Source organism: Fusarium flagelliforme (assembly GCF_020744385.1).
Source record: "Fusarium flagelliforme strain FIESC 12 MPI-CAGE-AA-0113 chromosome Unknown B0J16scaffold_2, whole genome shotgun sequence".
Lineage (NCBI taxonomy): Eukaryota > Fungi > Ascomycota > Sordariomycetes > Hypocreales > Nectriaceae > Fusarium > Fusarium flagelliforme.
In genome coordinates, this window is record NW_025763504.1 from 319,574 (window position 1) to 345,537 (window position 25,964).

Below are 25,964 nucleotides of genomic sequence, written 5' to 3' on the forward strand. Positions count from 1 at the left end.
TTTGCTCCAGCTGGTACACAGGGTGACCCCGGTACTGTGATCATCGAGCTTCCTCCGGATTCAAACGTTACAATCACTCAAACCATCTCAACGATCACAAGGCCCACTACCCTATACTCCAAGCCAGGCTCCATCGGGGACCCCGGAACCATATATGTGGATCTGCCGCCAGCTTATAATGTGACGGTCACTACGACCATTCCAACGATCACACGCGCATCTACCACATTTGCCTCAGCGGCTGCACAAGGCGACCCCGGTACTGTTATAGTTCAACTGCCGCCAGACTCTAACGTTACAGTAACATCAACTGTTCCCACGATAAGCCGTCCTGCTACTCGATTTGCGAACCCAGCATCCCCAGGCGACCCTGGAACTGTCTATGTGGACCTTCCACCGGAGTATAACGTGACTGTAACATCAACGATCAGCTCTATCAGCAGGGTAATGACCACATACCTGCCAGCTGGTACCCAAGGCGATCCGAACACAGTCTTGGTGGAAATTCCTCCAGACTACAATGTGACTGTAACATCAACGGTCAGCACCATTAGCAGGATAATGACCACATACCTGCCAGCCGGTACCCAAGGCGATCCGAATACAGTCTTGGTGGAAATTCCTCCAGACTACAACGTAACTACAACTCAAACCGTTAGTACGATCAGTCGGGCCAGAACAACTTACAACCCTGGCGCAACGCAAGGTGATCCAGGCACTGTCCTTGTTCAGCTTCCGGCTGAGTACAATGTCACGATTACGACAACAATTCCAACGCTCACCAAGGCATCAACAACATTTGCTCCAGCAGGAACCCAGGGCGACCCGGGCACCATCATCGTCGAACTACCTCCCAACTCCAACGTCACGATATCGGCAACTGTATCTACTATTACAGCACCTGTTACCCGTTTCTCAAGCCCGGGAGCGCAAGGTGACCCTGGCACTGTCTATGTTGATCTACCGCCAGCATACAACGTCACAAGAACTACAACCCTGAGTGACATCACAAGGGCAGCAACTACGTACCAGCCAGGGGCAACTGAAGGCGCTCCCGGTACAGTTCTTGTCCAGGTGCCATTACCTTCTAATGTAACCATAACGACGACAGTGGCGACTATCACTCGTGTCATGACAAGATATGATCCTGGTGCAAGCCAAGGCGACCCAGGCACTGTTGTGATCCAGTTACCGCCCGACTACACTGTGACAACGACACAGACAGTCAGTGACATTACTCGGCCTACAACGCTGTACAGCTCTGCAGCTGTTCAGGGAGATCCTAATACGGTTATTGTGAAGGTTCCTGTTCCTTATAATGTCACCACTACCGAAGTCGGCGTGAGTACCATCAGCAGGGTCCATACTACCTACAACCCAGGTGCTACACAAGGTGACCCCGGAACTGTCATAATTCAGCTACCGCCTGACTATACTGTCACAACCACCCAGACAGTCAGTGACATCACTCGACCCACAACGCTTTACAGCTCTGCCGCCGTTCAGGGAGATCCTAATACGGTCATTGTGAAGGTTCCAGTTCCATATAATGTCACCACTACCCAGATTGGCGTGAGTACCATCAGCAGGGTTCAGACCACCTATAACCCCGGTGCTACGCAAGGTGATCCCGGAACTGTCATAATCCAACTACCACCCGATTACACTGTGACCACCACCCAGACAGTTACTGGAATTACTCGACCTACAACACTCTACAGCTCTGCAGGTGTTCAGGGAGACGCCAATACAGTTATCGTCCAAGTCCCAGTTCCTTACAACGTTACTACTACCCAGACCGTGGCCACCATCAGCAGGGTTCAGACTACTTACAACCCCGGTGCTACACAGGGTGACCCCGGAACTGTTATAATCCAGCTACCGCCGGACTACACTGTGACAACAACTCAGACAGTTACTGGACTTGCTCGACCTACGACACTCTACAGCTCCGCCGGTGTTCAAGGAGACGCCAACACGGTTATCGTCCAAATCCCAGTTCCTTACAACGTTACTACTACGCAGACCTTGAGTACCATCACCAGGGCTCAGACTACCTACAACCCTGGTGCCACACAAGGTGATCCTGGAACTGTTATCATTCAGCTCCCGGTTCCATATAACGTAACAAGCACGCAGACAGTCAGCACTATTACTCGAGCGACGACCGTATACAACCCTCCTGGAAGTCAGGGCGATCCTGGCACGATATTGGTCGAGTTCCCAGTTCCATACAACGTAACTACGACTACTACCGTCAGCACCATCAGTCAGGCCATGACCACATACATGCCCGCTGGGGCCCAAGGTGATCCTGGCACAGTTTTGGTTGAACTTCCGGTTCCGTATAACAAGACAACCACTCAGACCGTCGCCACAATCAGCCAGATCGCGACCACCTATTTACCTCCTGCCAATCAAGGTGATCCGGGAACTGTTATCATTCAGGTCCCTCCTCCAGTAACATCTAGCAGCTCCGTTGCTGTGGTGGCTGTATCTACATCAAGCACGACGTCCCCCTACCCGCAAGCTACCTTTGGTCCAACCTTCAACTGTGACGGTTACGGATATACCATTTCAACTCTTCTGGGCAATACCCTTACAAGGGTCAACCTTAACACTGGCCAACGTACGACAATTAAGAGTGGCATTGGCCCCGGCGGAACCCTGCTGAACGTTGGTGGCCTTTCAGGCGCGATCAACGGTATTGGATTCAACCAGCTCGATGGCTACATATACGGCGTAGTCAACCAAGGTCTCGTCACAGGAATTCTATGCGGTCTCACCGGGTGTCCTTCCTCCCAGTTAATTCGCATCGCCTCGAATGGTGCTTATCAGGCCCTTTCGGCTACTATCCCCTCGAACACCATCACCATGGGTGATGTCGATGAACAGGGCCGTCTTTGGGTCTCTGAAAGTGGAAAGAAGTGGTGGTGTCTTGATGTCAAGCCCGGCTCGTCTACGTTTGGTAAGGTACTCACCAGTGGCACTTCAGCTGTTGATATCATTTCTGGGGTCGGCGATTGGGCCTATGTACCTGGCGGAGGTGATTACCTATACGCCATACAAACATCACTTATCGAATCAGGCCTCCTTCGTACTAACATCGTTCGTTGGTCACGGACAGCACACACCTGGGAAATCTATCAAAGATACACCAACTTTATCCTTACAAGCCTGAATTTGGAATGGGGTGCTGTTATGGCAGGACCTGGTGGTACTCTCTATGGTCAAGAAAACCTTCTTGGCCAGACTTGGAGATTCAACATCAACAGTACAGCCAGTCCTACACAGATTCCCGGTGGTGCGATCCTCAATTTACAAGGAGATGGCGCCAGATGTTCTATTGCGAAGGTTCCTCTCCCGCCCTTCACTTGCGATGGAAACGCTCAAGTTGTGTCAAACCTACTTGGTAATACTCTCACAACCGTCAATATCACTACCGGTGCTCGCTCAACCATTTCATCTACCATTGGTCCTGGCGGTGCTATCAACGGCATCGGTTACAACAAACTTGATAATTATCTTTATGGTGTTGTCAATCAAGACCTGGTCTCAGGAGTCGTCAGTACAGTCCTTGGTGGTGCTCAGTCACATGTCATCCGTATTGGTTCCGATGGCAGCTATGAAACTGTAGACGTTACCATTCCTTCCAACGCGATCACGATGGGCGATGTTGATGAACAAGGAAGACTTTGGGTATCCGAGAGTGGCAAGAAGTGGTGGTGTATCGACGTTAACCCTACCTCTACAACTGTCAACCAGATTATTGGTAGCGGAACATCCGCTGTTGACATCATCTCGGGCGTAGGTGACTGGGTATACGTCGCTGGTGCAGGAGACTATCTCTGGGCTGTACAGGCCTCGGTCATCCAATCGGGTCTACTACGTACCAACATCGTCCGCTGGTCCCGTACAACGCATACTTGGGAAATCTTCCAGTCGTACCCTAACTTCGTCCTTACTACTCTCAACTTGGTTTGGGGAGCCTCCTGGTCTGGACCTGGTGGAGTTTTGTATGCGCAAGAGAACGCTCTTGGCCAGACATGGAAGTTCACATTAGGAAGCTCTACCAACCCTACGACTATACCCGGCGGCGCTATCCTCAACTTATCAGGTGATGGATCTAGGTGCATAGGATTGGATCCCACCACTTCACTCAACCTCTCTCCACCTGCAACTACAAGCTCAGCGGTTGCTGTAAGTGTGAGCGTATCAGTTGCTTTGCCTACGAGCGTAGTGGTTGTTGCAACTACGAGCTCTGCGGTCGCTGCAGCTACCAGCTCTGGTCCACCTGCGCTGAGTTGTGACATTAACGGCTACCTCACCCAAAAGACTTCCTTCTACCGTGTCGATATTGCTACCGGAAAAACAACGCTTATCAAGAGCCCTATTGGACCTGGTGGCCAACTCAATGCTCTCGGATACAATTCCTTAGACAATTATCTCTACGCTATGGCTCAAGATGCTACGGGCTCACAGGTTATCCGTATCGGTGGCGATGGCAGCTACACACTTCTGTCCACTCGTACGTCAGATCCCAATGTTCAAATGGGTGATATCGACAACATGGGCCGCTACTGGATTTCCAATCAAGGAAAGGCTTGGTGGTGTATCGACCTTAAGCCCGGCTCGGCTACCTACGGCAAGATTCTCATGAGTGGCACAGCTGTCACCACCGGTGGTATAGCTGACTGGGCGTTTGTTCCTGGAGGTGGCGACTTTATGTATGGAATCATGTACGATTCAACCGGTCTTACAGGTACTCTATCCCGCTTCAGTCGCACCGCCTACACATGGTCCTCCGTAAAGTCATACGGTATGGTTACCGGCACCAACGTATTCGGTGCTGTATATGCCTCGGCAGATGGCAACCTCTATGGCTCGGAGAACTCCAACGGAAACATCTATAAGTTCCCCATCGCCCCAACCGTCGGGGCTCCTGTTTTTGTAGCAACAGGTCCCCCGTCGAGTTGGAACGATGGAGCTCGTTGCGTCAACGCCGCCAACCTTTCGGTATAGACCGTTCCCAACGATCCCTGAAGATTCTTTTTCTTTGTATGATCTTATGCACTCGATCTGTCAACAGATCTGCTTTCGATCTCTTTCCTTTGTCTTTACAATCAACTGTTAGCTTTATGCTCTGCTTATAGCTTTTTCTATGTCTTTACACTCAACTGTTAGCTTTTATGCTCTGCTCATGGCTTTCTCTATGTCTATATACTGTACTGTTAGCTTTCGCAGTCTGCTTATAGCCTTTTCTCTATGTATGTACTATAGTTTCCTATCACAAGATTGAGGTATTAGTTAATCTATTATATGAGTTAACAATATTCTACATTGCCACTAGCTCCAGTGAAAGTTATACTTATCTAAAACAATTAAATGTTATAGTATATACAGTACTACCTTCGGTTAACAGTGTCCATAACATTTGTCATTCCTAATGGGCTCGATGTTTGTTGTGATTTAGCAATTCTTTGTTTGTCATCTGACCTTGACGTTCTTGCTTCCATTTGACTATCCTTATCAGTGCTGTTATTGGCTGATTTATGTCACCATTGGACAAATTATGTAGAACCACATGCACATTTGTGTCGCCCCACTAACAGCAGCTTACCACCTTGCATTTGAACAGTATTGGTCGCTTTGTTGACGATGGATTACGACAACTTGTGTTCAACCAACAGCATAATGGGGAAATCACGCATTTTAACAACACGTCATAGTATTGAAAATTACTCGTTTTCATATGCTAGATTCAACACCACTGCTTCTCGATACTTCAGAATGTCAGCTAATTCAAAACGTGTTATGTCTTTGTCTTCTCTTCCCTCAGGCCCAAACGTGGTCTTCCACGAGTCCTCATACTTCTCTCGCAATCGAGGACAGCCTTTCCCAGCCTTGTCAGAGATTCGGACAGAAGGTGCTCACCAACATTCTGCCTCTTATCACGACAAGACTGACCCCCAACCAGTCTTGTTCGAGTCTCTGGGACTTCTAGTTAAGTATGGGAAGGGAAGAGTGCAATTTGCTAAGGGTCAATGTCTCTGGGCGCTTAAACATCTGGTCCCAGAAGTCCCAGTGCCTGAGATTTACGGATGGGCGACTGAGGGTGACTTTGTCATTCTCTACATGGAATTGGTTAAGGGTGTCACCGTCGAGAAACGATGGCCATCTATGACCGATGAGGAAAGGGCTGGGTTATGGAAAGGAGTGCGCGATGTAGTTGACAACCTACGAAAGCTCTCTCAAGAGCCGAACGAACATTTTATTGGTAGGTCACGAAGCACTGTGCCCCTTCCGTGAAAGCCTTGCTAATATGTAAGGGCAAATTGATCGAGGTCGGATTTACGACCACGCCCTCGACAACAGCCATACACCCCGTCTGGGTCCCTTCGCCAACGTCAAAGAATTCCATGACTGGCTCTCTAGAGCGATCAGAATGGGTGCCAAAGTGCATTGGCCAGGATTGAAACCTGAAGAACACCGCGATGGGTACCGACATTTGGTTCCGGATAATGCGGCTATTGTTTTTACTCACGCCGACCTTCATCCAACTAATGTCATGGTTGGTGCAGAGAATCCATCCAAGATCGCAGCTGTTATTGATTGGGGTCAGAGTGGCTGGTGGCCTGACTATTGGGAGTTTTACAAAGCTGAATGGACTTCAGAGATTCGGTCTGACTGGCATCAGCATTTGTTGAAGTACCTGGAGGAGCCCGATCAAGTAACCCTAGATGCAATTAATGATTACGTTAGGGCATTGGGTAACTAAGCTCGATTTCTGATGGGGACCAGAGACGTGCGTTCCACAAACAATATCGCTCATAAGAAAATGCCAACTTAGATTAAACTGGATACGAACTTGTTACAATCTGACCCAATACTTTTTCAACCTAGATAATGACAGTTGTGTTCTTTTAGAAATATCCCTAAGCTAGACCGCCCCAGACGCTCCCTGAATAACCCACCAAGCGTTTGCGGCGACCGCCTTTGCCAAATACACAAGGGTACCCTTGATCCAACCGAAAGTTTCCGTGATTCACTCCCAGATCTGCTGCAATTTGTGCGTGAGAACTTCTAAACCGTATCCCAGGGGATGCAATAGACAGCACCATAGGCGATCGTGGCTGCTCCAACTGCATCGCCACCCACAGCCCCTGCGGTTGCGAAATTGACACACCCAGCAGCGAGGTAGATGCCGACAGGTCCCTTGACGAAGATTCCTCCACATACCGCCCGCCATGCCAGCTGCAAATTTACCTACCCCGGCTGCAATGACAGTGGCTAGAAGCTTCTTCCACTTCTTGAACCACGAGTCTGGACTGATCAGTAGAAGGTTCGGCACGTTGATGACGTTCTTCACTGACAATTGTGTCCCTGAGCCCCATTGACTGGTACGACAAAGGTCAGGACCACTGGGTGGGCCGTGCACGTCCAGATAGTTGAAGCTGCTGGGACACAAGCGCTACAGTGCTACATCAACCACGAGGACAAAGTCTAATCACGTGCGGAGTTGGAAAAGAAGAAGCAGAAATTTGGTCTCTACAGAAAACCAGCTCGTCGAACCCAAAGAAAACAAGTCCAACGGTCTCGTCAACAGGATCATCAACAGGGTGACCTGCAACCCCACAGTCCGGAACAACAGGTCAAGTTTGGCCTGCACGAAATAGTACAAGAAATGATCACTCAAAACGGAGAAAGCTATCTGCTCTTTGTAACTGACCTGCATCGTCTTCTGGAGTCACTTTGGAATACTGCTATAAAGGGCACGTCTAATATGATTGCGGCGATGGAGATCTTGGATTGGACGAGGGACAAAGAATGTCGTCTTCTCGCAGCGGGGTTATGCGATATGCCTACGTCTTTGACGCGAGCGGCTGCTCAGGACATACGTATTATAAGTATCTCAACTGTATGGCTAAAGGCGAAAGTGAAGACTTTTGGCGTTGCAGAGATCCATTGGGATAGATTGACACGCTTCTTGTTGAAGGGGGGACAAAGAAAACATAACACAGGAAAAGAATTCCGCGAGGAGGCGAAGCTGCATAGACTTGCCGTCTTATATGGGATGGAATGAGTAGAGGGAGAGAACTAGTTCTATCTTTATTTTATTCTTCTTAGTTACTCCTATAAATATTAAGGGGAGCCAATTTTCAATTTTGATTTTGTACCCCAGTCGAACATAAATGAGGCGACCAATCAGCCGGGAATAGCTTAGATACGGAAACAAGCCGGCTTATCGCCTTAGCGCGGGGTCAATGCAGATCCTAAAAATAGCGCTTACTGCTTACCCTAAGGCGTAGCAAGAGCTCATAAAACGCCGCATCCCAACCATTTCTCTCAGTTTCCTTGGCAACCATATCTAAAATGACGTTAAAGGTTGGTATCATAGGCGCTGGTATCGGCGGTCTGAGCACCGCTGTCGCGCTTCGTCGGACGGGAGCTGAGGTTGAGGTGCGTTTTCCAATCCTTCCACCCAATACCAGATCACGCTGACAACATTAGATTTTTGAGAGAAGCAACTTCCAAAATGAAATCGGCGCAGCAATAACCATAACACCAAACGGAATGCGCGTCCTCCAAACCCTCAACTTTGACACAAAGAAAGCAAGAGGAGTATACAGTAAGCAGATGCGCATGGTAGATCCACATTCTCTCGAACCTCAGATTGTCGAGGACTTTAGTGGGGTAGAGGACGATTACGGCGCGCCATTCATGTTCTTTCATAGGATCGATCTGCACTCTACGTTGAAGAATATGGCTATCGGTGATGAGGGTGAAGGACCGGCTGTGAAGATTCGGAATGGGGTCAAGGTAAAAAGTGCTGATTGTGGGGCGGGGAGGATCGAGATTGAGAGTGGGGAGATTTTTGAAAAGGATCTTATTGTCATCGCTGACGGAGTCCATGTAAGTTCTTTTGCTGTTACCATGTCTCAAATGTCTCGACTAACAGGTCTAGACCCAACTCATCAACGAAGTCGCTCCAGATGCCGCACCTCTCGAAGACACCCTCTCCTCATTCTACCGGTGTTTAATCCCGATGTCCTCTGTCACCCATAACTCCACCCTGGCCAATATCTTTAACCAACCACCCGGCTTTTGGGTCCCATTCGATCTTTCATGCGGGACGTTTGTAGTAACATATCCCTGCCGAGACGGAACGATGCTCAACGTCGCACTTCGACATCCGACTAAACCAGAGAATGAAGGTGCTGATGAGTGGAATAATGATACGGATGTCGAGGATATTGCTACCATGGTTGAACGGTACCATCCTGCCCTGGGAGAAATGTTTCGGCTTGCAGAGAGCGTGAGTGTTCATAAGGTATTTCGAAGGGATCCTTTAGAGACGTATGCAAGGGGACGGGGTGTAATTATTGGTGATGCGGCGCATCCTATTCAGCCTACACATGGTAGATCCTCCCATCTTATCCATCTATCTTCTACTAACACCCAATAGCACAAGGCGCAGTCCTCGCAATCGAAGAAGCAGCCGCCCTCGGAACACTCTTCAAGAAGATCACCAATCCCGAAGATGTTACCAGGCGTCTTGAGCTGTATGACAAGATTCTCAAACGTCGTATCCAAGCCACCCAACTCTTATCGGACGCCCAGCCTGGATTGGCTAGTATTTTGCGACAACGCGCAGAGGATATTTACGGCGATGGGATATTTCCGGCATCAGCCATGAACTTTACGAAGCCGGTTCGAGATTTCTTTTATGGATGGGATGTGATGAAGGAGGCGGAAAAGGTTATCTCTAGCAGTTAAATTGCCATTATTGTCATACGACTTTTTCAGAATGCATCAGTGGAGTTTCTGACTTCTGTGTATAAGCATAAACTCACTGAAACGCGAATCCGCTTCACTATGGAGATCAGGGTCTTCGCTACGCTCGGCGAGACCAAACCGGTAGCCAGAGATCCCTGTAACTGCGGGAAACGCGGATCCCTTTAGCAGGTGTTCAAGCCTTATTTGTTCGAACCGGTGGAGTTGTGGAGTCTTGATTGCCGCGGGTGGATCTGCGCTGTTGCGGCTCCGGAAGGGACCTGATGCGTTCCGAATCCATTCCGAGATCCACAGTACACGTTGTAAGGCATATAAATCGTATGATTTATTTTCCAAATTTCCTCTCGGAATCTTCCATCTCACTATCATTATTCTCTTTTTTCTCAATATGGCTGACATTACTATCACTGGCGCTGGCGATCGTAAGATCCATGGTATGTCAAGCCCTCACGCATATATACATGTACTGACCATATAGTCCCAACTGGCCTCTTCATCAACAACAAATTCGTCCCCGCAACATCTTCCGAGACCCTTACAACACTCAACCCCACAACCAACACTCCTCTAGGCGAAGTCTCAGCCGCTCAGCCTGCCGACGTCGACGCCGCTGTCTCCGCAGCACAAGAAGCTCTCAAGACATGGAAGACCAGCCATGCAGAGCGACGAAAGTTGCTCAACAAACTAGCTGATCTCATTGAACGCGACGCTCAGGACTTTGCTTCTCTAGAGGCTGTTGATGGTGGAATATTGTTCAATATGTCTCTTGGTTTCTGTGTCGTGCAAGCCGTCGAGACTATTCGCTATTTTGCGGGTTGGGCGGATAAGGTCGATGGTCAGGCTATGGACTTTGATCAGGGGTTGGCGTATACTAAGCGTGAGCCCATTGGTGTTTGTGCTGCAGTTGTTCCATGGAACACTCCTCTGTAAGACTCCTTCTCATCCCGTCTCTCAAATATCACTAACAAAATGGTAGCATGATCACTGCATGGAAGCTTGCCCCCGCTCTGGCAGTCGGAAACACTCTCATCCTCAAAACCCCCGAACTAACCCCCCTCTACGGCCAAAAACTCGCCCAACTCATCCTCGAAGCCGGTTTCCCCGCCGGAGTCGTCTCCATCCTTCCGGGCCTGGGTCATACCGCAGGCCAAGCCCTCGCCGACCATCCCCAAGTCCGAAAACTCTCCTTCACAGGCAGTCTGGCTGTCGGTCGTCAAATCCTCGTCAGCGCAGCAAAGTCCAACCTCAAGCGCGTAACCCTCGAGCTTGGCGGTAAAGGACCCAGTATTGTCTTTAATGACTGCAACTTTGAGAATGCGCTTGCGTTTGCGACGGCTGGAATTACACTTCATAATGGACAGATTTGTGCGACTGGAAGTAGGATCTATGTCCAAGAGGATATTTACGACAAGTTTATCTCCGAGTTTACAGCGAGGACGAAAGAAGCTGTTGCTGGTGATCCTCTTTTGCCTGAGACAGCCAAAGGCCCTATTATCAGCGCTACACAAAAGGAGAGAATCATGGACTATATCGCCAAAGCCAAAAACGAAGGAACAGAGCTTCTCCACGGCGCATCCGAAGAACAAGGCAACTTCGTTCCCAACACAGCATTCATCAACGTCTCACCCAACGATACAATCATGCGCGAAGAAGTATTCGGTCCAGTTGCCAGCATCGCCAAATTCAAAACCGAAGAAGAGGTTATTGCTCTGGCTAACGACAATGAGTATGGCTTGGCAGCGGCTTTGTTTACGAATGATATCAGTCGTGCTGTTAGGGTGTCGGATCAGATTGAGGCGGGTATGGTGACTGTTAATACTTGGGGAAGTATTAGTGCCAATGCGCCGTTTGGAGGGATTAAGCAAAGTGGGTTTGGGAGGGAGAATGGGATTGATGCGTTGGGCGATTGGACGCAGGTTAAGTGTGTCAAGATTAATGTGTTCAAGCAGTAGGATATAACTCCCCAACCTACCTAACGATGACTTGCTCAGCCTTTGTGGCGTCCTCGACAATACATCCGCCGTCTCATGGACATTTTAATCTGGAGAACCAAAACGCTCGGAACATAACATCATGCGTGGGTGTCATGGAACCTATCCATACGTAAATGTAACTATCGAAATTATGTTCCACTCAATCTTTGGCTGCCACGCTGTCCACTTTCCCAAGTCTCCTTCTCCTGTCTTCTGACGTTTCTGATAATGAAACGATACAGACCTTCCAGGCATCTACCACTTGCAATTTCTATAGCATCAAGGCCTTTCAAGTCTTTGAAATGTATAATGGCCCCGTTCTGCAGTAACAGATCCATCATATCGTATTGATCGTGACCGGTAGCATACATCAACGCAGTCTCCCCCTCATGGTCTTGGATGTTGATATCCGCACCGTGGCTGATAAGTAATTCCGTTACCATCATTCTCCTCGAGTAAACGGCGAAATGCAAAGCTGTCGCGCCAAGTAAGCATCCTGCATTAACAGAAATCTTCTCATGCTTGAGAAGAGCCCGGACATTATCCACGGCGTCTTTTTTTGAGGCTTCCATCAACGGTGTAAGTCCATATTCTCCACACATAGAGTTCACATCCAGAGGATTGTCATACCCGGAGACTAGGAGCTCCAGAACCCCTGAAGTTGAAAGGGTAGCTGCGCGATGAATAATGCCCAGAATCCTGTTGTAGACAACAGCATATGCAGGCTTGAGTCGTAAACAGAATTCTTCGATCGCAGATCGTGCCGTTGATGATCCTCCATTATCGATAGTCTGTAAAGCGTGATGCGTCCACGACTGGCGAGCGTACAAATATATCGAAAAGGAAGGCTCACTATGATAGATATAGACACATAGCACGAGACAGGCGAAAACCTCGTCGGATATATGCCATTCCTTAGACACCTGGGGGATGATTGACTTTTGATGAGCTTTTGTGCAATCATAGAAAAGCTCAACGATTCCGTCTTGAGTCGCCGCCGCTCGTATGAGCTCTCGTGTTGATGAATCCAATCCGTCAACCATGCCACGTGTATCGCATTTGTCGTTTACAACAAGTCTGTTCACATGCGCAAGATCCCTATATTCAACAAGGTCAAACGTCAGGCATTTCGTCATAATCCATGGATCGAATGTATCAACCGAATGCTGGACCACTTCTGATAAGTGAGTATCAGTAAGCCACCATAAGCATGAATGGAGCAGTAGACCGTGACCCTTTGCCAGCACCTTTTGGTGGGTATCTTGTTCTGGATCTAGAATTCGGAAGCCATCATTTATAAGGAAATCTTTGACTGATTTGTGGATCAGAAGGACGTGTTTGCTTTTTCCCTTGACTTCGGCAAGTCCTCCAGACAGTGTTCGGATGAGTCTCTCCATCCTTCGTTCAGTATTGTCCCGTAACGAGTCAGGAAGGTCTGAGACGGACGAACAGCTTGACTCTTGAGCATTGATGTTTAGAGCAAAACGAAATGCCCGTAAAGGAAGACTCTCTTGTGCGAAGCAGAGCCATTGGAAGAGTTCGCGAGACATTTGGGATGCTCCTCTTGATAAACGTCGAAGGATGCCTGCATAAATTTCAGAGATCTCTTTTGGGGTACTGCGAATCCCTTCTTCAACATCAAAGCCGCGCGTATGCAGTCTAACAGCTTTGGATGTCACCAGGTTTACCCATAGGAAGTTCCCGTTGGCGGATGTAACTATTTCCGTCTCAAGGTTATTTCTCAAACGGTCCTCTCCGGTTATGCGCCGCAGCTCCTGATGCACGTAGTCTTCAATGGCTTGACCATTTTCCCATTCAGCTTTGATATGAGGATCCCTATCCAGGAGAGCCAGTTGTGGGTAGTGTCGACATGCGAAACATATGCTGAGTCTGTAAGGTTTGGTACGCAGTCTCTCCTCAACCTCACGAAGTCTTTGGACCAATTCCTCTATCTCCCGGGTGTCATCCTCCTCTTCTCCAACACGACATTCGTCGAGAGCATCGACGAAAATACGGATATTGACATGGTCAAGAACTTCCGAAAGTGTTTCCTCAAAAAGTCGTGCTAAATACGGCGTGGTCCATCTTGAATCATATAAGCCTTTGGGTGCGTCTATATCGAGCCTGTCGGAGAAAGAATGAATTTGGCCGGGTGACTTTTCAAGAAGCTGTCGTAAAAGCCCTCGAAGAAGGCCTTCGGCCATATGCTGAAGGCGCTTTCCCTGCTTGTGGAAATAGAAAAACAGAACCTTTGTTGATCCTTCAACATCTAGTTTTTGGTCTCTCTTGATGGCATATTTAATAAGAGTGCTTTTCCCACTGCCTGGACTTCCAAGAATCCAGAAGATGCCATGCCCTTCTCTGTGCCAACGAGAGAATATGGGATGTTCAGTCATCCATTGACAGCTTGTTTCGCTTGCTTCGCGAATCTGACCTGGCTCATAATTGATGCCACCAAAATACAATGCATCAAGGCATCTATCGTGTAATTTGGCTCTGCTACTCAGTTTGACCTCCGATTTCCGTTGGAATTCCTTGAGCTTTGAAGTCAAATGTCTAAAGCCCTCATTCTGTGGACAGTTAAATTTATGCAGCATATTATGCCTAACCTGCAAGCCTATTCTTTCGACACCTTGCAGACAGGCAGAATCTTCCTCGACAACCTACTTTCAACTCACTTAGTAAGGATTGTGAATATCAGGGTCTAACTCACAATTCCTTTGCCGTCTTTGTCCAGTTGACTGGCGTAAGATGGTGGTAACTTTCGTAAATACGGCGTAAAGTCTGTGCAACGTGTTTCATAGAAACAGACTTTGCCGAAGCTGAAATCTACATGGTGGATCATTTCGGTGAACCTTTGAACGAGGTCGTCAAGAGGGCTCGGAGCGTCGATAGTCCCGGGCTTGAGATACTCCATGAGCTCTCGATTATATTCACCTGCAACTTCAGACGCGACTCTCACCCGGAGATTGGCAACGAGATTACCTGTTTTCCAGCTGCCTCGGAAGGGAGTTCCGAGAAAAGCTACACCGGCGACAGAGTCAAGGGTTTCGCGGTTATCATTATAGCAAGGAATGTACCTCTCAGTCGCACGAACAAGGGCCTGCCATTACCAATCAGCTATGTTCCTGGTATCATGGAAAGCATTCCTTGCGGTGAAATAGATGAATCGACGATCTCGTGTAGTTACTATCTCGAAAGTCTGGACAGTAATATCGATGTGTTAAGAGCTTACCTGAGCTAATAAAAGACCACTAAAGCAGGATGCCACAAATATAAGAGGAATACCTCGTCGTTTCTAAAAATCAGTATAAATCTATATATATCATGTGGGGTCATACAGCTTCTTTACGATCCAGGGCTATACATCTGAGAAGATCATCTGCATGACCAAGAAACCTATGTCGAGAGGCAGTTTTGTCATAGTTGGCATTCCAGTCATATGTCAAGATGCGAGCATTAGGCATAGCGGCAGGCATCATGTTGTCATCGCTCAACCAATTGACATCCCCAGAGTCAGGGTCATCTTCCTTGACCCAAGCGATCCATGTTTTCGGAGACTCTGCATCGAGGCCATGCATGAAAATGATACTGTAAATGTCAGGCGATTGGCAACGCCTCCGATGGATAGGATGACTTACTCCACCGTCTTCTTTGCTGTGGCTTTACAATCGGCAGGTTCTGGATGAACCTGGATCAGTCCGAACTTTCGATCAGGCGTAGAACCTCCGAGAGAGGGTAGGGAGTAATGGTCAGCCACCGCAGGTTGACTCATGATTGTACGCAATAGTTGTCAATCAGCCTGGAGTCAAGTGCCATTGCTAGCTGGGAAAAGAGAAGATGGATCAGAGGATGAGTTCTCAAGACGCAGGCGCGTAAGATGAAAACAACGCTTCAGGTCTGGCGGTCGGACCTCCTTCCGCAGCTCAAAAATGCCTTGGTACTAGGGTTTGAGGTGCATATTGCTTTTCTCATTGCTCGGCCGTGGGTCAGCATGGTTTAACAGTGGGTATTTGTGGTGCTGCTGATCATACAACCCAACCACGACTGCTCGCTAGGCGCTCTTGCGGAACGAACAGACACACCTGAGCTTACATTTCGCTTGGTTCTTGATAGGTTGGAAATACATCCAATATACAACCCATCGTGGCGGTGCAGATTACCGGTCTATTTCTCACTCGGTTTTGGTGTAATTGCATTCTCCAACCAACAAATGACCTTATTTTCTCGCGACCAATATATTTCCATTACATCTTCTCTTGACCTAGACGTCAAACCAGCAGCAAAATTTGATATTTGCTGAAGATCTTCTGGAATTGAGAAATAACGACTAAAATCGCCGGCCGTTATGCTTCTTTATCCGCGACCGAGATCCGGCATATTCGGCTAAATCCGGACCTTGACTACCCTGTATCTGGACAACTCGAAGTTGCAAAGTTGGAGAACCCATCTGCGTACTATGCAATAAGTCATTTTTGGATACCGGGTGAACTTCCAACGGTAGTACACGATGGTGATGAACTCAGATTGAGTAAGAGTTTATCGACTTGTATCAGACGACTCCAACAACCCATTTACCAAGACTTCGCGCCTAATCCAGCAGTAAGGCATATACGAATTGACAACATCTGTATCAACCAGGCAGATACGCCTAAGAAGTCACGTCAAGTTGCTCTTATGAAGCAGATCTATAGCCAATCGATAAGGACAATCATCTGGCTCGGTGAACCAGAATCTGCTTTGGTCGCCGGCGCATGACAGCTCGTATCTAAAATACATGATATCTTCAAAGATCAAAACCCAGGTGCGAAAGTCATATCCGACATACCTCCGCACCTATTACGAAGGACGTCACCTTGCCCTGGGCTTGCCACCACTGGACGACCTGCGTTGGAGATACCTCAAACGCTTAATGAGTTTAAGGTGGTTCTCTAGAATCTGGGTTGTTCAAGAAGTCGTCTTATCAAGCCAAGATCCGATTATTCTACATGGCAAGTAGATTCATGCTTGGGAACTATTGGGTTGGGCAACCGCTTGGTTGCGGAGATCTGGGTATATGCGTCTTCCTCAATTACCGGAAGAATTGCGGAATGTGGACACAATTTCCAACCTCCGAAGGTCAGCCACACCACGGCCCCTCGCTGCTTTGATCTCGATTACACAGATCAAATTCCAAGCAACCGACCAAAGAGACAAGATATATGGGCTTCTCGGACTAGCAGCTGAGTGTCAGGGTACAGTGGAGCTCCCAAAAGCACTAAGACCTGATTATAGCCTGGAGGTGACCAACTGTACCAACGGGTAGCACGCCTCTTGATGGAAAAGAACGAGTCACTTGCGATGTTGACTCGCGCGAAAAGCCTCACTGGAACAGAGACAAGCAACAACCGTCAACACGACTTGGCATTACCTTCGTGGTGTCCAGACTGGAGTGACTTTCACAGTTATAATCTCGGGATCTCTACGAGTCTGTCCTGGATTCATTATCCAAAAGACACGTCGCCTGCAGTTCTCGGCTTCCCAAACCAATACCGGGCGTCAGGTGACTCCAAGTTGGAATTTTCAAGCGCGGACAGCTCGGCAGAGGACGAATCGATACTGCAGCTCTATGGCTCCAAGGTCGATCAGGTACACGGTGTCCACCGACTGGATATCAATCGTGCCAGGGATGGTGAGGAGGTAGATGATCTCGGAACAAAGATGGCACCAGCATTAGAACTCGCCATGTCACTTGTCACACCTCATGGTGCTCTTCCATGGGCGATCAGGTTCATTCAAAGTACCACCGCGAATCAACATCAACTGAATGGAGAGGATACTAGTCAGGGTTCTGCTGACGGCGCAGCCTGGCTTTGGAACTTCTTCCAAAGACCAGAGAACATTCCGCCAGCACTCAGCATGATGTCTCAGCTTGAGGAACTGGCTGCTAACGGCAGTCCAGAGCGTTATGAAGCTCTTGTTAGGAATTTCTGTTTTGATCGCGCGTTCGTCACGACATCGGAAGGGCGGATGGGAATAGCTCCTTCAAACACGCAAGTGGGCGATGTTATCCTGGTAATACCTGGGGGGGGCGTTCCATACATAGCAAGGCCTCTTGGTCAGTACTGGCTGTTTGTCGGTGAGTCGTATATCGATGGACTTATGGAAGGGCAGGCGGTCCAGACTTGCAATGGGCCTCGGCTACAAAAACAGGCTTTCAGTTTTATGTAACGGCGACTTACTTTCTTGTACATCATCGATATGTAGACGGCGAATGGCAATGGCAACGGGATTTTAGTTGGTGTTTGTAGTTTGCATAACTTATGAAAGTGGATATCTTCTATAAGCTGTTTTTGTTTTTCGGGACCGACGGGTTCGTTCTCTCGGGTCGCCACTATCGTGAGGCTCGTATACCCAGCGCCTAGGGCCGGTAAGAGAAATAAAATGATATATCAGCCGGAATATATAACCGAAGAAAGGGCAACGGTCTTAATTTGGTGTTTTTAATTGGCCAGATAGGTTCTCGGAAAATACCAAGGATGAATCTAGATCTGGACGTACGGAGATTTTTCCTTAAACAGTAAGGGTATAAAGAGGCGGAACTGGGGTTCAGATAGATATTTTCCGAAGGATTCCTTGGCTTAAATCATTAAGGCAGTTATGATGGTTGAAGGATTCTGGGCTAATAACGATAGGGCAGGTTCGCAAGTCTTGTGCGGCGAGGTAGGCTCGCTTAGTTTACAATGGGTACTTAGGACGAGTAATTATGGGTAAAATCCACAACTTCGACGGTGAAGGATTGTATGCGGCCAGTATAGGTTACTGTAAGTGGGGGACAGCAGTTTAGTATACGGTGACCTCTATGAAAAGTCAACAGTCAGGTGGATAGCAGAAGACTTGTCCTCTCGCGCTTAGGCTACCATAATAGAGCAGCCTAACTGCTGGTCTAAGCTAGCATAAAGTGACGGAACTATTTCGTCTCGTATGCCTCCAGGGACAAATCCTTCTGATACCCTGAGGGCAGTTTAACATAGTTGGACGTCATAAAGGTCTTGCTGAAGCTATAAATTGGGGGCCATTTCCGAGTAAAATATTCTTTTCAGCATCCAGTCATCAGTTCACTATCTATCATACTCTCTTCCAAATACTCAATATGCATTTCACATCAATCACCGCCGTTGTCCTGGCCACTTTGGCCACTGGTACTCAGGCTTGGCAAGGTACATCTTATGTTCAAAAATCTTATCACATGTGACGAACTGACACACTCGACACAGTTACCGCCTACAACAATGTCGCTAATTGCAAAGCCAATAAGGGCAGCACGTACCGTATCATCTCTGGTGCTACCAATAACGAAGCCTGCATCACGTTCGGCGGAAGCATGCCCAACACCAGCTGCCGCGAGTACCGAAACGGTGGATCCAGCAACGGCGACTGCAGTGGTGGATTCGACGTTCGTTCCATGATCCAGGAAGCTGGAAACTGCATTGTTTTCGATCAAACCAACTGCAACGGTAGATACCAGGACAGCAATGGTCCTACCAACAGGGCATGCGCCTCCCTCGAGCGTTACAACTGGGGTAGCATTAAGTCCTTCAAGTGCAGGGGTTGTAAGTTCATTCTGTCTTGTTATACTTCAAGACCCATGCTGATAAACTTAATCAGAAACAGGACGGCATGTTCTAGGATCTGATCGCAACGAGATTAGAAAGGAGCGTAGGGGTCAGACAAGAATATCATCAATGAGTTTGGACCATATACTATAATCTGAGTTACTTCAATGTACCTAGAAATAGACATACAAAACCACGCTATCAAAAGGATCTCTGTCCTCCGCGTTCTTTATATCGCCCCTAGAGAGATAGCCAAGGGCCAGGTGTGATCACCTTCGGTCTGGGCAACCTTCTTTTGCTCTCTTTCGTAGTTGGCTTGAAGAACACCAATAACAAAGTCATTTCACCATTCAGATAGGGAAGATAGCTGCCAATGATCAACGGCGTGCATCGTTGTGCTGACCAATTACCATTGAAGTATTCAGATCTGTGGATCGACCAGCATAAAGGCTAAATCCAGTGAGCGATAAGTGCTTACTCTAGGGTGGGAATAAAACGGGTTTCCCTGAATTGTCAACTTCGATCAGATAAGGTTTTCGGTGATATTTACACTTTCCACAGGGCATCATGACTCCTTTGCCCACACATGACCTTTTTTTTTTGCCCTGCCTAAATATAAGGTTTAGGCACAGAATAAATGCCTTACTTCCTTGCTTCCATCCGGCTTTTTCTTTCCTCTTCCTTCCACCCAGAATTGTCAACTTCATATCCATATCGCTCCGCGGGGTAACGCTGCTCTGTCACTACATCCCCCAGTCATAAAGTCCACTTGATTATAACTATGTCCATATCATCACTAGAGAGACTACCCTCAGAGTTGCTCTTCAGCATTTCGGATCATCTTGACCCAGATGATCGAAAGAACCTGAGCTTGGTGAACTCCAGCCTCCGGTCGGCAATGGCGCCATCTCTCTTCAAGGTCCTTCGAGTCATTCGTCCACTGGTAGAAGACCACATTGTCTCAACAATTGTTGCCAAATATGGAGCTAATGTTCTGGAATTGCGCCTAGATGTTACTTTCTATCCGAAAGAGTTGGAGGAAGAGGGGGAAAACAACGATGACGAGTCCGATGACGACTCACGATCTGAAGACGAAGAGAATGAAAAAGAAGTCGATGCTGAATTAGACAGCGGCCCAAAGTGGTACTGCAAAACCCTCCCGCATCAGTCTGGGCACGCCAAGAAGCCGACGTATCCATCATGCAGGATCTCATCAAGTTCAAAAACCTACCGCGCTGCACAGCCCTCACCCTTTACACCAACGGCGAAAAGGACCAACGGCGAAAAGGACTTCAAAAGTAAGGCGGACTGGGATGACAATGAATTTGCAAACTCCATTTATTTCTGCGGCAAAGCTGAAAATTGGGAAGAAATAAAGGCCAAGGAGCAGAAGTACCCATGGCGTGCCGCCCTATGGGATATGTACCATGACATTGCGACTCTCTCAACTGCCGACGATTTAAAGATCTTGAGCTTTTTGCCTCGCAAGACTTTATCCTGGTAGAAAGATGAATGGGTTGGGTTTCTAGGTCGGTTGAAGAAGTTAACTCTTCATACTTACGGCGGAAACCATGATTTCGGTTGGCTGGCCAATACTGTGGCTGGTTTTCATGCCTTTTTCCACGACTTACCAAAAACCATGCTTTCGTAGGCGAAGAATCTGGAGTACTTCGAAATTAAAGCTCACAACGAGGGCTTTCTTGGAGCTCCAGGCTCCATGCCAGCCCTACGTTTTTTACACGTGGATGGTATAGCGGTGACTTCAGTTCTGAACAGCTTTCTCCAAGGAGTACACGGTACATTGTCAAAGATCCGCAACACAGAGTGCGTGGCTTTAGCCGAGGATATCCACGATGATAAGCAACCAACCTGGGAAGATTTATGGAAAGTTGTGCGTCAAGCTATCAAGGCGCCTGCGGAAGTTGTATTCGTGCCGACAAGGAAACGGCCCATCACTCAAGAAGAATACTACCACCGCGAGGATGATCTCTATAAACCGCCGTCTGATGAAGAGGAGAAGATCAAGAAATTTCGGAGGATGGCGAAAGAGGAAGATGGGTTTTGTATCTGGCCGTATGTGTGGGTTGATAGTCAGTATGGATATGCGTTGCCTGAATGGGAAATGGATGTCGCTCGCTTAGAGAGTGGGGAGGATAATCTGGAATTCAAATTGTTAATGGAGGAGGTACCTGATGATAAGGTTTCTATCTTGAATTACACTTTTCAAGCACTATAACTCCAATACTTACACAGGACCTTTTTTTGCTATACTAATTACCCTAATATTAGGTTTTAGCTATGCATAAAATACATTACTTCTATTTAATCTTTTTCCTCTTCCTTTTACCTACACTAATATACCACAAAACCACTTAAGTTATTAAAATATAGCTTATAGATAATATTAAGGATACTATTAGTTATAACTACCTTAATTATAGAAGGGCTATACTAGTCTTCTTTAGAGGAATAATAATATCCCTTAAGGATATTTATTATAGAAATTATTAAAAGCTAGAATATAGCTATACCTTTAATAATATTAAAGAAGCCCTTAATAACCTACCTAATAACCTACCTACTAAGATTAGCTATTTTAGCTATATAGCCTTTTTATTAATAATAATTACCTACTGTAGTAATAAGTAGAAGCTTACCCTAAAGAAGGCTACCTAGCTTAAAGCTACTATTAATGCAGCTACTAAGAAAGAAGACTTTAGCTCTAATAAGCCCTATAGCTAGAGGGACCCTAACTAGCTATAGGCTATATTAAACTTATAGGAGGAACTTAAATAGTTATAAGGGACTGCTAGTCTTAGAAGAGGAGGAGGAAGTTATGTTATTGCTTTATTGCTAGCGTTAGAAGGGGGAAAATTAGTTGGAAGCTAGGCTTTATCTAATTTCACAATAAAATATACACTTTGGATGGAGGAGGTACAGAGGGGCGGTGGCAGGTGTGTATCTTGAGACATGGAGTTGTACAACTGGACTTGAAATAGCACATTGACAGCACATAATTCACTGTTGTACTGTCTGATGGTCGGTATTCCCTTCTAGCAATGCTATACCTTCCCCCATCGGAACCCAGTCTGTACATATCTTGCAGCGCCATACACAAAAACAGAAGCAATCATAGTACACCCACAGAACAACTGCAACCCAAGAAAACTCTCCCCGCCTGAGATCAACGCACCTCCCAACGGACTACCCGTAAGCGCCCCAAAAGCATTTACCAAAGAAGCAAGACCAATCCTCATGCCGATCTCTTCCATCGGGCTGATCTGCGCCACACATCCTGGAAAGATGGATACATATCCACCTGATCCAAAGCCAAAAGCTACCGCATACGCCACGATGGCCGCTGTGTTGCTACTACCGGGGATCCAGAGGACGAGTGTTAGGATGCCGGTGAAAGAGGTGATTATCAACATGCAGTTGAATTGGCCGATTTTATCTGCAAAGGCACCAGCTGTTAGACGGCCGATGAGACTTATGCCGTTGACTATGGGTAGCAAGTAAGGGACTAAACCCTCTGACACACCACTGGCCTTAGCCTGAATGATAATGTAGCTTAGTGGTAAGAACATCCCCCAGAAGAACAAAAAGCCACCGAGCATAGTAAGAAGCATAACTGGCTCCTTGAAGCAGCGCTTGTAGTCCGATACTGCGAAAGGTCGTGGTTTAGGCGGAAGTCGAGATTTGATGAGAACACATGAAATGGCACATAATGCCAGAAACATGAATCCAACAACCCTCATAGTCCACGCAAATCCGATGCTCTTGAACAATCGAGATAGCATAATTGGTAAGACTACACCACCTGCTGAAGACCCAGAGTTGATGATTCCAAAGACTGTGCCACGCTTCTTGTGGAAATAGGATGTCGCTGATGTTAGAGACGCGGTGAATATGGCGCCTGAACCAAGGGAGCTGACGATAGCTTGAGAGAGTAAGATTTGGTAATATTGTGTCGACAGTGAAAGCATCATGAGGCCAAAGACGTATACCGGTGTACCGATAAAAAGAAGCCATCTTGGTCCATAAGAATCATAGACACGTCCCCACTACAATCGTTAGTATAATCACAAACATAGATGGGAGGAAACATACTATAGCGGAACCGCCAACTTGGAAGAAAACCTGCAAACTAGTAATCCAGCTGATCGTACTGGGAGTATAATCTGCTAAGGGACCGGTTTGGTAGTATTCTAGGAACACGCCTACACATGTGACGAGGCCGAAAGTGCAGAAGAGACCGAACCAGCCACCTAGGACGACGAGCCATGCTTCTTTACCGCCTTCGGGGTAGTCGGGCTTAGAGGGTATGGGAATTGTGTCGGTGGCTTCTGGTTGACATTTCTCGGAAAGCATTGGATCTCGGTTGTTTCCATCGTCCATTTGTTGATGCATGATTGAGTTGGGTAAGCCTAACAGCAAAGGAAGGGTTACCGGATGAGAAGCCAGTGTTAGAAAATAGCTGTTGACACCTCCTCGTTTCGTTCTATATAGATTCCAGTCATTTGCCGGGTTCTAGATCCGTGCCGATCAGCCCGAGGACTCCGAAACCCGAAGACTATATTTACCAACTCGGATAAGAGTAATAGTTTCAATTTCCGGTTACTGATTTGTAACAATCTGTATTCCATGCTTGGTGCGGTTGTGGGGAGCCGACGGGGCCGCGCGGGGTTGCGTCCTAGTACAGAAATTCGACAGCATCGCTTCAAACCCGATGAGAAACAAAAGTACAACACCCCCACAAATGATGCTTGCTAGGTCTTATCAACCTGTTCTTTTATCATTCACCACTTTCGAAATCTGCACCGCGGGAAACTACAAATGCTAATTGTTGGGAATGTGTCCGTGTCGGTTCTCACATCCTTCATCACGCTATCGACCTCCCAGGTCTTCGTGGCTCTAAAGATTCGGCCAAAAATTGCTTCAGGGTCCTTCGGTCTCGAGACAGTCTGGACAGTTACTCAAGAAGCAGCACCTTATGAGCGGCCATGGAAGTTAAGACTGCGGTCGGGAAGGGCTTTTGGCAAGGGCGTACGTAATCGTCGTAGAATTCTTCAAGCACCAAATCGGGGTCACTCAGAGTACGATTAGTCCAAGCGGAGGGCTTTCGCTGGTAACGTCTCTCAGCAGGGTCATCTTTTGTCTCATCTGTGATTGCTCCCGGGTTGTCTTGCTGCGAAGGAAGCTGTTGAATCTGAAGGGCGAGCTGAACCTTGAGGATAACGCATTTCCACCTCGCACGCGAGAGGCGGCTCCTGATTTGACTCATTTCCTGGCTTTTTATGATCCAGGGATGACGTTTGGCCTCCTAAATAATTTTGAGTCAGCACCGAGAGTAAAAGGAAAATCGCAGACAGGCCTCAAAACTCATACCTCTATGGTTAAACGGTCTTCAGGATTGGGTTGAAGACACCAGCGGATGAAGTCTTTAGCTTCGTCGCTGATATCCTTCCAATACCGCTCATGGAAAACAATAGAACCCATGGTACACTCTTCAATCAGGTCGTGAATGGCCTCACTTCGGAAGGGCGAATAGCCAGCGATGATCATATAAGCAATGACGCCTATGCTCCACATATCTGCTGGTTTACCAGAACGTTCCCGGCGCATAATTTCGGGTGCAGATGCTCTGGTAGCAGATCTGTCTGGTTCCACGGGAATAATATACCTTTCTTCAATTTTCTCCCAGTCGGCATGGGCTAATGAGATGAGAATGAGACGGGAGCCTTGGGCTCTAGTTACGTAACAAAATTTATGAACGTCAAGGTCTATACCAATTATTAGCTGGTGACCATTTTGTCAGCCTTGGAGTAACATACGTCGATGCACGATGCCATGATCGTGAAGGTATTCAACTGACGCAAGAATATCCCTCACAGCGCGTTGAGCATCTGGCTCTGAAACCCTTCCCTGGTCGGTGATGCGCTCGAAAAGCTCGCCGCCCTTAGCTAAGTCTGTAACGATATGATATTTAACCTGGTGGTTTTTTCGCCTAAGGACGTTTTCCTTGAAGAAGAGCGGTTACGTTTGTCTCGAACCAGTTGACAAACCTGACAATGTTAGGGTGCTTAACATATTGCAGAAGTTTTATTTCCTGGTATATATCCTCCACCCTCTCCTTGACTCTTGTCTTTATTATGCTTTTAATTGCAACTTTTCCGTCTTCAGACTGCGCCTCAAAGACAGTTGAGTGCTTTCCAGAGCTGATGGTACGACCGAATTTGTAATTAGACCTGATATGACGTTAGTATATCCTTCTCACTCAAGTGCGTAAGTGGAAGGATAGAGCTAAATACAGTTTTCCACGGGTATGGTCCTGTCGGTTGTACCACAAGGATAGCCTAGAGCTTCTTAGAAATAAGCCACTACCGTTTGGAATTGAAAGTAAGTAGCAGGAAGGCATACCTGGAGACGTATCCGTCGTCGTAGTCGGATACGGATTCTACGATTGCCTGTCTGGAAACGGGAGACTGCCCCTCCCGGAGTTCCCGTTCAATGGTTCCATCTGAGACTGTCGAGCAGCTACTATTATCTGAATCCTCTGCAAAGTAGTCGTGGGTGTCAAAGTAATGGGGGACTGGCGAAG

General features: G+C 47.5%; 9 protein-coding genes across 9 annotated transcripts; 6 read left to right on the top strand and 3 right to left on the bottom strand.

The window, feature by feature from the left end:
• Positions 1-5,790: 5,790 nt before the first annotated feature.
• B0J16DRAFT_368133 (kinase-like domain-containing protein) lies at positions 5,791-6,778 on the top strand (the record flags this gene model as incomplete). The annotated part of the gene is made up of 2 exons (XM_046130187.1): positions 5,791-6,277; positions 6,330-6,778. 2 exons carry the CDS (start codon positions 5,791-5,793, stop codon positions 6,776-6,778), a joined length of 936 nt encoding a protein of 311 aa, XP_045985712.1.
• A 1,552-nt stretch (positions 6,779-8,330) lies between these two features.
• On the top strand, positions 8,331-9,822 carry B0J16DRAFT_331792 (uncharacterized protein). Its single transcript, XM_046126635.1, has 4 exons — positions 8,331-8,460; positions 8,512-8,913; positions 8,966-9,419; positions 9,467-9,822. The coding sequence occupies exons 1-4, from the start codon at positions 8,374-8,376 to the stop codon at positions 9,775-9,777; spliced, it is 1,254 nt and encodes a 417-aa protein (XP_045985713.1). The 5' UTR covers positions 8,331-8,373; the 3' UTR covers positions 9,778-9,822.
• A 361-nt stretch (positions 9,823-10,183) lies between these two features.
• Positions 10,184-11,747, top strand: B0J16DRAFT_315517 (aldehyde dehydrogenase domain-containing protein; the record flags this gene model as incomplete). Its single annotated transcript, XM_046125252.1, has 3 exons — positions 10,184-10,229; positions 10,274-10,721; positions 10,772-11,747. 3 exons carry the CDS (start codon positions 10,184-10,186, stop codon positions 11,745-11,747), a joined length of 1,470 nt encoding a protein of 489 aa, XP_045985714.1.
• A 170-nt stretch (positions 11,748-11,917) lies between these two features.
• B0J16DRAFT_368136 (uncharacterized protein) lies at positions 11,918-15,633 on the bottom strand (the record flags this gene model as incomplete). The annotated part of the gene is made up of 5 exons (XM_046130188.1): positions 15,410-15,633; positions 15,110-15,359; positions 15,004-15,066; positions 14,482-14,871; positions 11,918-14,431 (listed from the first exon to the last, which is right to left on the bottom strand). Exons 1-5 carry the CDS (start codon positions 15,541-15,543, stop codon positions 11,918-11,920), a joined length of 3,351 nt encoding a protein of 1,116 aa, XP_045985715.1. The 5' UTR covers positions 15,544-15,633.
• Positions 15,634-15,648: 15 nt separating this feature from the next.
• On the top strand, positions 15,649-17,978 carry B0J16DRAFT_360707 (HET domain-containing protein; the record flags this gene model as incomplete). The annotated part of the gene is made up of 5 exons (XM_046129720.1): positions 15,649-15,756; positions 16,140-16,511; positions 16,561-16,725; positions 16,768-17,049; positions 17,094-17,978. The coding sequence occupies 5 exons, from the start codon at positions 15,649-15,651 to the stop codon at positions 17,976-17,978; spliced, it is 1,812 nt and encodes a 603-aa protein (XP_045985716.1).
• Positions 17,979-18,900: 922 nt separating this feature from the next.
• On the top strand, positions 18,901-19,632 carry B0J16DRAFT_393849 (uncharacterized protein; the record flags this gene model as incomplete). Its single annotated transcript, XM_046132090.1, has 3 exons — positions 18,901-18,967; positions 19,025-19,360; positions 19,547-19,632. 3 exons carry the CDS (start codon positions 18,901-18,903, stop codon positions 19,630-19,632), a joined length of 489 nt encoding a protein of 162 aa, XP_045985717.1.
• A 629-nt stretch (positions 19,633-20,261) lies between these two features.
• Positions 20,262-22,330, top strand: B0J16DRAFT_353471 (uncharacterized protein; the record flags this gene model as incomplete). Its single annotated transcript, XM_046129315.1, has 4 exons — positions 20,262-20,766; positions 20,893-20,960; positions 21,015-21,548; positions 22,298-22,330. 4 exons carry the CDS (start codon positions 20,262-20,264, stop codon positions 22,328-22,330), a joined length of 1,140 nt encoding a protein of 379 aa, XP_045985718.1.
• A 95-nt stretch (positions 22,331-22,425) lies between these two features.
• B0J16DRAFT_379702 (major facilitator superfamily domain-containing protein) lies at positions 22,426-23,773 on the bottom strand (the record flags this gene model as incomplete). Its single annotated transcript, XM_046131017.1, has 2 exons — positions 22,426-23,427; positions 23,474-23,773. The coding sequence occupies 2 exons, from the start codon at positions 23,771-23,773 to the stop codon at positions 22,426-22,428; spliced, it is 1,302 nt and encodes a 433-aa protein (XP_045985719.1).
• A 972-nt stretch (positions 23,774-24,745) lies between these two features.
• B0J16DRAFT_262459 (kinase-like domain-containing protein) lies at positions 24,746-25,604 on the bottom strand (the record flags this gene model as incomplete). Its single annotated transcript, XM_046123307.1, has 3 exons — positions 24,746-25,146; positions 25,198-25,354; positions 25,404-25,604. Coding segments are annotated over 3 exons (759 nt in total), but the record flags the coding sequence as incomplete, so codon positions are not given.
• Between the last annotated feature and the right edge of the window lie 360 nt (positions 25,605-25,964).

What these genes read in the sequence shown, in the direction of transcription:
- B0J16DRAFT_331792 (XM_046126635.1), top strand. Translation starts at nt 8,374, where the DNA reads ATGACGTTAAAGGTTGGTATCATAGGCGCTGGTATCGGCGGTCTGAGC. An exon ending in GGACGGGAGCTGAGGTTGAG is followed by an intron (nt 8,461 to 8,511) that starts GTGCGTTTTCCA and finishes TGACAACATTAG; the next exon opens with ATTTTTGAGAGAAGCAACTT. An exon ending in TCCTATTCAGCCTACACATG is followed by an intron (nt 9,420 to 9,466) that starts GTAGATCCTCCC and finishes AACACCCAATAG; the next exon opens with CACAAGGCGCAGTCCTCGCA.